Source organism: Limanda limanda, chromosome 19 (assembly GCF_963576545.1).
Source record: "Limanda limanda chromosome 19, fLimLim1.1, whole genome shotgun sequence".
Lineage (NCBI taxonomy): Eukaryota > Metazoa > Chordata > Actinopteri > Pleuronectiformes > Pleuronectidae > Limanda > Limanda limanda.
Window position 1 is genome coordinate 7,296,188 of NC_083654.1, and position 11,546 is coordinate 7,307,733.

The 11,546-nt window shown below is 40.8% G+C and overlaps 2 protein-coding genes across 2 annotated transcripts; both read left to right on the forward strand.

Moving 5' to 3' along the window:
* Positions 1-297: 297 nt before the first annotated feature.
* Positions 298-3,478, forward strand: LOC133025705 (glutathione S-transferase A). Its single transcript, XM_061092436.1, has 6 exons — positions 298-543; positions 649-714; positions 884-989; positions 1,798-1,916; positions 2,988-3,073; positions 3,159-3,478. Exons 1-6 carry the CDS (start codon positions 376-378, stop codon positions 3,289-3,291), a joined length of 678 nt encoding a protein of 225 aa, XP_060948419.1. The 5' UTR covers positions 298-375; the 3' UTR covers positions 3,292-3,478.
* Positions 3,479-4,572: 1,094 nt separating this feature from the next.
* LOC133025704 (coagulation factor XI-like) lies at positions 4,573-8,654 on the forward strand. Its single transcript, XM_061092435.1, has 9 exons — positions 4,573-4,759; positions 4,900-5,056; positions 5,380-5,489; positions 5,590-5,758; positions 6,825-6,943; positions 7,026-7,158; positions 7,405-7,511; positions 7,744-7,903; positions 8,340-8,654. Exons 1-9 carry the CDS (start codon positions 4,588-4,590, stop codon positions 8,440-8,442), a joined length of 1,230 nt encoding a protein of 409 aa, XP_060948418.1. The 5' UTR covers positions 4,573-4,587; the 3' UTR covers positions 8,443-8,654.
* Positions 8,655-11,546: the final 2,892 nt, after the last annotated feature.

An 11,546-nucleotide genomic window follows, 5' to 3' on the forward strand; every position in this document is an offset into this window, starting at 1 on the left:
TGTTTCGAGAAGTGCCCAGTTAATAAGGATATCATTAATGTTCGTCCATATGTAGGTAATTTATAAATACAACCATCTGGTGTGATATGCATTTTACAGTTGATAAAAAAACAAGTGTATTTGATTATTACATCATGTTGCCCTGAGTTACTAAGGGAAGGGTTAACATACTTGGACAGGGTGTGAACTATCTTGAGTCAATATCTTTGGTGATCACGCAAAAATGGGAAGGGACTTATTTCCACCAACCCAGATGTGCAGGAGAGCGTGTTGCTATATAAGCAGGAGTCTGTCCCACTCCTTCCTCACCTTCCACCTCCTCCACCACTCCTCTTCTCCAGAACCTTACAGGTGCTGCAGCTTCTCTCTGAAACCATGGCCAAGGACATGACTCTGCTGTGGGGCTCCGGCTCTCCTCCCTGCTGGAGGGTGATGATCGTGCTGGAGGAGAAGAACCTGCAGGGCTACAATAGCAAATTGCTCTCCTTCGAGAAAGGGGAGCACAAGTCCGCCGAGGTGATGGCCATGAACCCCAGGGGTCAGGTGAGTGTACTCCTCAAATGCGATCATTTTTCTGGGATACACCGATATGGATACATTTTTTAGCAGAGTAAACAAATGCATTAACTCCACTCTTGTGTCTTAAAGCTTCCATCCTTCAAACATGGCAGCAAAGTTCTGAATGAGTCCTACGCCGCCTGCATGTACCTGGAGGTGAGAATTTGTCCTATAGTTACATTGTAGTGAAACCAGATCCCTCCAAGGTGTTGCCCATGTGATCTCTACAGACAGAGGGAAACCTTACCCTGCACAGGAAAATGAAACTGGAGCTCCATGCAGCTGTTCACAGCCTTTGGTCTTTTTCATTTCTCCATGACAACAGAGCCAGTTCAAGTCCCAGGGCAACAAGCTGATCCCCGAATGCCCCGCTGAGCAGGCCATGATGTACCAGCGCATGTTTGAGGGTCTCACGCTCACCCAGAAAATGGGTATGTTAAACCCTGCAAGTGTTTGACCACTGTCTTGCAAGGCAACATACAACCTGTTGCTCCTGGAAATGTATTGGATGATATTCATTCCTCCAAACAAATGTTTAACTACTTAGATTTAGTGACTTATTAAATTAGAACCAGGCTTTCTCCCACCAATAAATCCATAATCTAAATTGTTGTTGTCATCGGTCGGGCTGTCTTGTGAGACTTTGACCTGCACTTGGCAACATCGTACAACAATCTGCAACCTTTTAAACCCCAGAGACTTGATGTCTCCAGGAGCTGAGCAGCGACCAGCCCTCTCCCACCCCGAGAGACCTGAGCTGTTAAAAAACATGCTGTGGCGTGCACTAATGAGCATCACATTCACAAAATACTTCTGTGCTGTGTGCACCCTAGGAATCAGGTAGTGATGTTGAGAGGTCACATGTTGATTCCCACAACGGATCACATGCTCAGAGCAGCTTGCAGCTGAAGTCATGGGATAGGGTGGTGCAAAAAAAAAAAAAAGATTCTGAATTGTAATCAACAAGTTGTTCAATAATTGAACATATTCTCTCCTGAGTCAGCTGCTTTAAACTTTATTTGAGCAGTTGTTACTCTCTCCAGTTTGGAACTAATGTTGCATAATAACCGCCTGACTGACCCCACCCTCTGCTGCTGAAGGGAAATGAGAACAATCCGTCTCAGCCCACAGTGGGAGTCCATGTTGTGCAGCGTCTTAATAGATTTGTATCCATTTGTATCTTTGCAGACGTCCTCGGCTGCCACGACTGAATGCCTGTTTGACTTTCCTTTCTTTCAGCGGATGTTATCTACTACAGCTGGAAGGTCCCGGAGGCAGAGAGACACGACTCTGCTGTGAAGAGAAACAAAGAGAATCTGAGCACTGAGCTGAAGCTGTGGGAGGAATATCTGCAGAAGGTAAATGAGAGCGAGAGTGAGAGAGATCCAAGTTGTTCATACTTAAAAAAACACCCTCCACTGTTCTCTTGCTGATGCTGCTGTGTATATGGACAATTTGGCATCTCCGACCAACAGGTTGAGCAACTTGAGAAACCTTTGAGGCGTCAGGTTTCACCAACTTTTTAAAAACAAAAAAAAACTCAGTGCATTAAAAAGGCTACACAGTCGTTCAATACAGTGTTTGGTTGCTTGTTGACCTTTTTTAGTTGAGAGTTAGAGGATCGATACAACTCGTGCAACTTTAGGTTAAATATAAAAACTGAGCCATGTGTGGGGACTTTTCTGTAAACTCCACAAGTAATGACGTGTCACGTTTCTGCGTTATAACCTTTTTATTGAGGGACTGCGTTTCATCACATGCACATCTAACTCGTGCAAAAGAAGAAAAAAAACATGGGTCACAGCCCATCTCTTTTTTTTTTTTTTAAGTTATACCTCTTCACTTTCTTCACTGTAACCTTGATCTATACTCTACTGCCACATTGTGGTCTGTATAAGTAACTACACACAATTGCTAAAACTAATACCATAAATAATTTCACCTTTGAGATATATCATTATCTTTTATAGTGTGTGTTTTAACTATAAGAAGAACTAAAGATACAACATGATTATCTTAACTTTGCATCTAAAGTGGAAATGGGGCAAAAATATTGACTTATTTCACCCCAGAGTTATCAACGTTTAAATTTGGTACAAGAGCTGTAGTGTGAAAATTACATGTGTTTTTACTTTGCATTTTGTACCACTTTAACCAGCAAGTCACTGCACCCAGCCATAGGTAGTCCAAAACATCACCCCAAGAAAAACTGCAACCTGTTTTCACATTTCGATATTTGTGTAGATGGAAGAAATTAAAATAAGATAGTTATTGAATTTAAGAGGGTCTAGGTTCATGTTACCTTTGGACAGATGCAGACTAGCCTTTTCTCTCTGTTTTAAGTTAGTTAGTCGAGCTATAAACACATCACTGCTGAATCCCACTGTAATAGTCATGAACGTGGACTCCGCTCCTCTGCTGTTTTACAGACGTCCGGCTCGTTCGTGGCAGGAAAGAGCTTCTCCCTGGCTGATGTGTCGGTTTTCCCAGGCGTGGCTTATCTCTTCCGTTTTGGGTAAGTGGATCAAATCGACAGAGAATGGTGTCGAGCTGCATGACAAAAAGTTATGCATGTGCAGTAACTGCTCTCCTTTCTGCAGGTTAACTGAAGAGCGTTACCCCAAACTGACGGCGTACTACAACTCTCTGAAGGAGAGACCCAGCATCAAATCCAGCTGGCCCCCCACCTGGCTGGAGAGTCCACAGGGTCAAGACATGCTGAAAGACGTCTGAGATTCAAAACGTGCACCCTCCGCTCTTGTTGTGTAATATGTAACCCTCTTCCAACTGCACTACTTAGGCTGACAGGAAAAATGAATTTGCTATAACTGTGCTTGTTCATTTTCTATTATCGTTTGTATGTGAATTAAAAGACGGATGTTTCATCCGTTAAAGAAAAAACTATAAAAACTGACTTTCAGTGGTGCATCTTGTATTCATTTCAATATCAGTTTAGACTGAGCCTTCTTTGAATCTGTTTTTGACAGGAATATAATTCATAGGTCTGTGATCAGAGGAGCAACTAAATATTGCTCATGGACCAAAGAGAAGCATATATAATTTATAAACATGAAGGGAAAAACAAGACTATGAATGACCTCATGTGATTAAATTGCCCATATGTTAGAGTAAAAACTAAAAGACAAGAACATCTGCACATCAGTTGATGCTCCAATGAACTTTTATTTAACGTTTCAGGCACAGGATTTTTGGCTTTAGTCAATTCCGCCCAGGACCTTGAGTTTATCAAGTTTGGTTGTGCATGCTTTTCTAAACTTTCTGCACAAAGTAATAAATAGCTATGATTGATGGGATATATAGAAAATACTAAACAGAACAATTGTGGCATATAAATTACACACATGATGTATAAATTATGTAATGGTATTAAACTATTACTTTATTAGTACATTTGACCAAAGGCATTTAACCTGGTCACAAATGGCAAGTTTCCATTTTGATGCGAACAAATTTGTCATGTCACTTGGACGTCATCCCTAGAATTTTACATTTTTGACATCAGAGGTCAGTAAAGTGTTGCTTATATTGGTTTGACCTCATTCTGGTTTTCAGAATACTACAAAGAAACACTGATCATAGCCCTTGTGAGGCTCATCCTCAGCTTCATCTCACTGAGACTCTCAGTCTTTTACTCCAGACTCAACGCAAAATAAACCATGAACCCTTCATGCGACTCTGCCTCGGAGCAGTCAATGTGGACTCTGAAACAGTAAACAGCTGTGTGAGGACATAGCTTGTTTACACAACACAGGAACATGCTGTGTTATTTGAAACCTTGCATGGGATTTACTTTAAAACTTATTTTACACAGATTTTTAAATTAAATCCATGTATGAAGAGCATGTGGTGTATCATGCGTTCCTTGTACATTGGACATTACAATAACAAAGGTATATGATACAATATTGTGCATGAGTTTTTTATTTTCACTTACTGCACATTAAGGGGGCTGTGTCATTGTCAACCAACCGACGATTGTGTCAACACTTAGTTAAACAAATACATCGGATGTATAAATGCTGCAACGGCCCCTTGGCCTCTGTGCAGTTGCAGAGACGCCTCCTTCTACTGCAGTTGTGTTTCAGTGTTCTTATTTTTCTCTGTGGTGAAAACAAGGAAATGGGAACCTGTTTGATTTTACTGGGTCTGCTCTCTATCTGCAGCCTCTGCTTTAGTCAAGGTAACACACATACTACTTGACGAGACTGTGGCCACAGTTTTGACAGCCTTTTTAACCACATATCATATGTAGACAAATCTGTTTAATCTGTGTTTATCTGAACATTTTTGTGTTTATGTTTGTCTTTCCCATTTCTTCAGAATGCGCTCAAGAGTTAATGGAGAATGTGGATTTCCCGGGATCAGATATAACTTTTCTCTACTCTCCGGATGCAAGGCACTGTCAGCAGCTGTGCACCGAGCACCCCTCCTGTCTCTTCTTTACCTTTGTTCGACAAGACTGGACCAGAGATAACAGGTATCTAACAATGATGCATCACATAACTCATGATACAATCCATTGAAGCCCTGTAATGTTTTAATGATGAATACAGCCAAAGCAGGGTCAGATCAAGGGGGGCAGCCAGGGGGGCACTGACCCCAGCTGGAACATGATCAACCCTTGATGTTCCCCTCTCCTGTCAAGAATTCTCTTGGTACTCTGGCTTCCTCCCACAGTCCTAAAAACATACAGATTGGGGTTAGATTAAATTGTCCATGTTTGTGATCCTGGCCTCAGCTCCAGCTAACCCCATCCAACCCTTAACGTTGTAGATAATGGATGCATGCTTCTCTATGCAGGAACTTCTACTGCTTCCTCAAGTCCACTCCCTCTCAAGAACCCAACGTCCGGCGTCCACTACAGGGTGTCACTTCGGGCTTTTCTCTCAAAAACTGCACCTCAGAGCTGGGTAAGCTCAAAAACGTTTTAAACATTCTAAAAAATTGTTTATTTATTTGTGATGTATGGGCACGCTCTCCTTAACTCTCTTTGTCTTCTGACCTGGGCAGAACAACCTTGTCAGTCTCAGTTGTACCAGAACGTGGACTTCCTGGGGGCAGACTACAAATTCTTTTTCACCTCCAGTGATGAAGAGTGTCACAGGGTCTGCACACAGGACCCTCACTGTCGGTTCTTTACTTTTGTAAATGGCGTCTTCACACCAGAGACCATAATAAGGTATAACTGGGTAACGTAATGTTTCATTCAATTTAAGTTATTCCTTTGAAAGCAGATTATTATGTTTTTGGTTGAGATAAACTTCAGTGGAGGGATGTAAAGGGATGACACAAACCTTTTTGGGCATGTGTGAGAGAGGGTTATGATATGCCACAAAGATCCCCCACTGTTATACCCAATAGTACACACTCAACATTGAGTCATTTAAAGGGGGAGTCCAGGAATTAATCATATCTTTGGTATGGTGACTCAAGAGAGACAGTTAAAAGGAATCAAAATCCATAATATAACACGTAACAATTCTTCACTGATATATCTAACTGCGAATAATTATTTTTGACTTGTTTACTCACAGAGAAATCCCCAATTTTACTCAAGGTAAAGGGAGGTTTCGTTTGGCCGCCTTCTAATGACGTCATTCCCGCTTGATCTGTCCCTGCTATAATGTCCAGAGCAAACAACGTTTAACGAAGGAAAATGCTTTCTCAGTCTGTATTGGTCACTCATAATGATCCCAAGTAGTCTTTGCTTTTTGGTGCTTGACGTGGATATAATGTATCACAGGACCTCATCCATTAATTTGTGTCTGAGTCACGTCAGGTAGATTTTCTTTGGCAATGATGGTGAAGACAAAAACTCCCATGATCCCATGCTGCTTCACGGAGTCATCAAACTAGATCTTTTGTTTTTGTTTTGATTGAGAGACCTCTAGTGGCCGAAATACAAGTTGTCTGTTTAAAGCAACAGACTCAGGCCCAATCCCATTTCACCACTTGGCCCTTACCCTTCGTGTTGCCGATTCACGTGTAGTTGTAGGTTTTTTTGTTAAAAAGTTCTCGTCCAGAAAAAGCACAAGCTGAGATAACCTCAGTGATGTCAGAGTGACACAATGTGTTATTTTCTTACACTTGGGTAAGGGGTTAGAGCAACAGACATTGTGCAACTTCACAGGCTGAGTAGATTCCCTTGTGATGATTGACTTCAGTAAATCTATCCAATCAGAAAGGAGGATCTCTGCCGTCAGGAGGTTCTAACATTACATTTGAACCTCTCTGTTCTTTCCCAGATACAAATGTCACCTTAAACACAGCTGGTCGGTACCGAGGACTCCTGTTATAAAGAGAGAGGTTGGAGCAGTATCTGGATTCTCCCACGAACTGCAAATGACTCAATACTTTGGAACAGGTATAGATAGGTGGAAGCACAACATCATGTGGGAGGTCTTTTACAATATGTTTGCTTGTTTTAATACTTGTGTGTTTTACAGTTTGCCAAGGAAAGCTTCTCTTAAACACTGACATCCCAGGACACGACATTGACAAGCTGCCTGCCGCCTCTGCTGAACACTGTCAGGCTCTGTGCACTGATAAACCAAGCTGTACATATTTCTCTTATACCAGGTAGTGTGAAACGAGTATTTAAATAAACTTTAACTTCTCATGTGGCAAACAGAAATACATTCAACATTAGAAAGTGTAAAGTAACTGTATATATTGTCTATATTTATATATTTCACCTTATTTGTTGTTCCTGGGACAATATCTTGACGATCATATATGGGGTTGAACATTTGGTTCTGCAAATTCAGCTAAATATGTTAATCTGCTTGGTTTTGTCTTAACTCTCAAAACTTATTTTTTATGCAGTGGTGATTTCCAATGTTACTTGAAGGAAAATCCATCTGGAATGGGGACCAGAGCCAAAGTGGGAGTCACATCTGGGATACCGGTGCACCTCTGCCAGATGAATGACAGTATGTATCACAAACCAACACTAAGACTGGACACACTGTTTGTTGACTGTCACAAACCACATAAACTGGCTTAGAACTGTTTTATACACAGGTTTATGAAGAAATGTATTATTCACCCAATATGTGTAAGTAGGTGACACTTACATCTGGTTATTATGTAATACTTGTTAGCGTAGTATGTTTCTGCTTTGGCCAGCAGGGGGAGTCTGACTCTGTCCCTCTCTGCTGACAGGTTGGCTTCAAGTGTCTCATCAAGGAGTCAGTTTCCAAGGTTCTGACCTTCGCTTTGAGTCGATGGATGATCCAGACACGTGTCAGAGGACCTGTACTATAGATCCTCTTTGCCAGTTCTACACCTACTTCAATGAATCCTACTCCAACCCTGATTTAAGGTACAGTGCTCATTCATGTCAACAAAATCATGAACCAGGAATTCAGTTCACACAGAGAAATCATGTAACATTTAACTTGATCTTTACTAGAAAGGACCACACCTAAACTAAATGTGATGAAAGGTTTGAATGGAAATTGATAAATTAGTTGTTGAGGAAATAATGAATGGACATTGAGGGAAGTGGTTGTGGTGAAGATAGGAGATGAGGGAGGAAGGAAAGAGAGGATGAAGGGATGAGGAAATGAAGATAAAGGGATGTGTGTAAGGAAAGATGAACAGGGCGTTTGATCAAGTGAATTTAATTTTGACAGGTGATTGCATTGGTGGTTGAGGTTTGGCCCTGCTCCTCAGTGGACATGTTAACTTCCTATCATATCAACTATCTAGTGTTGTCTATATGGTGTTTAATCTTGTTTTTTGACTTTGTGTCCCAGGCACCGCTGTTATCTCAAGCGTGTCATCACTGCACCTGCTCCTCCCAAAGTGAATAAATTGAATAATGTCGCGTCCGGATTCTCCCTGAAGAACTGTGTGTAGACACACACACACACACACACACACACACACACACACACACACACACACACACTTATCCTCATTCATGCTGGAAAGCCACATCTGACTTCACAGCCACACTTCATGACTCTCTCTGGACTGTTGGCTGGTCCTCAAATGATCAGTTTTTTTCCATTTAAAACACAGATGATTGTTTTTGTGTTGTAACATGAATAAAACTGACAATGAAATAAGTTTTCATCCTGCTTCATTTATTTGAGAGTCAGTATTCACAGAGCTCTACTTCTTTTTGCAGAGAGATCAAGTATGAGTGAGATGAGCAATGTTATTGAAATGTGTCTCTGCAACAAGACAAGTCTATTCTAGGTTCCCAACAACAGCCGAAAGAAAATAGGAGATGCAGCTTTTGTAAATCTTGCTCCCAAGTTGACGAACAGACAACTGATAGACATCAGAGAAGCAAGTTCAATAAACAAAAGTTTAAAAAATATTTTTAATGTAATTTTAGCTTTTTCTTATGTTTCTAAAAGCATTTATCTTGCAATTCAGTCTCACATCTCTCTGTGTGCATGTCTGCAGGATTTGATATTCAATCTGACACCTATTCAATGACATTCAAATTACAAATTATATTCAGAGGTTGGAGAGAACAAAATGCAATCAGTTTGATCTTTGGATCCAGTGTTAATAGTTCAAATAATTCAGGCTCATTTTGTCCTCGTGTAACTTGCTTTAGTTGTTTCCACCTCCTCTTCCTCACTCTCTCTCTCCTCTCAGGTGAGTGTGATGAGTGTGATTATGTGGAGGGATATTTAAGGAAAGCTGGAGAGTCTCTCTGCCATCTGAGTGGCAGCAGCACTCGTGGAAGTGTTTATTATGTGTTTCCTTTTCCTTGTGAGTTGTGGGGGGGTCTCTGATAGTCTTCTTTTTGATATTTGAATGGGGTCAGTAAGGACCCTCAAAGTATGAAAACAGTCACTCCGGGCTTTTTCACTCAGTCCATTCTAAGAAATATGTTATTGAAACGTTGCGTTTTGTACTTCCTCTGCGTATGATGTCATCATGAAATAGCACTCTTCTCGCTGGGTGGGGCTGAGAGACTCCGTACTGTAACTCGGGACGTTACTCCTACATTGGCCGACTGTCCTGCTGAAACTTGACCAAACATGAGGACGTTTTAACTTACTGTTTAGAAACATCCTGTTGTTTAGTCTGGAGTGTCCTGCCTTAGAATCCATCATTTTGATTGTAGGCCCCCTTGTAATCCCTATTCATTCTACTACTGTTGAGTATTTAACAATTATGTGAGTGTAGTAAAATAAATTCTTAAGCTAGTCAGAGATTTGATAATATATGTAACTTTTTCCTCACTTTAGCCCTTGCTCCCCAAAATGTGTGTGCACGTCCCTGCACAGGAACGTGCTGGTTATGTAAAGCTATTCATTGGATTAACTTAAACATCATTTTACACAGGTTTTTAAAGTGCCTTCAAACAAAAGTCAAATTTTAATCCATGAAAGAAAAATAGAGCATGATAGTTTGATCAAGTAAATTTAGTCTTGACAGGTGATTGCAGGTGTGGTTGAGGTTTGGCCCTGCTCCTAAGTAGACTTCTTCCTATTATATCAACTATCTAGAGTTGTCTACATGGTGTTTAATCTTATTTTTTGATATTGTGTCCCAGGCGCCGCTGTTATCTCAAGAGTGTCATCACAGCACCTGAACCTCCCCAAGTTAATACATATAATAATGTTGTGTCCGGGTTCTAGAGAACTGTGTATAGAGACACACACACACACACACACATACTTCATGCCCCTCTCTGGGCTGTTGGTTGGTCCTCAAATGATCAGTTGTTTGCAATTTAAAACACAGATGATTTTTTTTTTGTTACATGAAAACTAAATTAAATAAGTTTTCATCCTGCTTCATTTGTTTGAAAGTCAGTATTCACTGAGCTCTTCTTATTGCAGAGAGATAAAGTATGAGTGAGATGAGCAATGATAGAAACTTTAACTTCTCATGTGGCAAACAGAAATACATTCAACATTAGAAAGTGTATAGTCACTGTGTATATTGTTATATATATATCACCTTATTTGTTTTCCTGGGACAGTTTCCATACGGTCCTATAGGGGGTTGAGATTATGGCTCTGCAAATTCAGCTAAATATGTTTATCTGCTTGGTTTTCTCTAATCTGAGACATATTTCTATTGATTATTTTTTCATGCAGTGATAACTTCCAATGTTATTTGAAGGGACATCCATCTTTAATGGGGACCAGAGCCAAAGTGGGAGTCACATCTAGGATACCGGTGCACTCCTGCCAGGTGAATGGCAGTATGTATCACAAAACACTGAGACTGCACACAGTGTTTGTTGACCATCACAAACCACTGACACTGGCTCTGAACCGTTTTAACACTCATTTATGAAGAAATGTATCATTAATCCTGTGGATAGGTGACACTTACATTTGGTCATTATGTAGAGCTTGTTAGAGTAGTATGTGTGTGCTTTGGCCAGCAGGGGAGTTTGACTCAGTCCCTCTCTGCTGACAGGTTGGCTTCAAGTGACTCATGAAGAAATCAGTTTCCAAGGTTTTGACCTTCGCTCTGAGTCGATGGATGATCCAGACACGTGTCAGAGGACCTGTACTACAGATCCTTTTTGCCTGTTCTACACCTACTTCCATGAATCCTACTCCAACCCTTATTTCGGGTACATTGTTCATTCATATCAACAAATTCATGAACCAGGAATTCAGTTCACACAGAGAAATCATGTAACATTTAACTTGATATTCACAAGAAAGAACCACGCCCCAACAATATGTGATTAAAAGGTTCAAATGGAAACTGATGAAATGAATGGTGAGGAAATAATGAATGGACATTGAGGGAAGGGGTTGAGGTGAAGATAGGGAGGAAGGAAAGAGGGGATGAAGGGATGAGGGAAGGATGATGAAGGGAATGAAAGAAAAACAGAGTATGATAGTTTGATCACGTAAATTTAGTCTTGACAGGTGATTGCAGGTGTGGTTGAGGTTTGTCCCTGCTCCTCAGTGGACTTGTTATCTTCCTATCATAACAACTATCTAGTGTTGTCTATATGGTGTTTAATC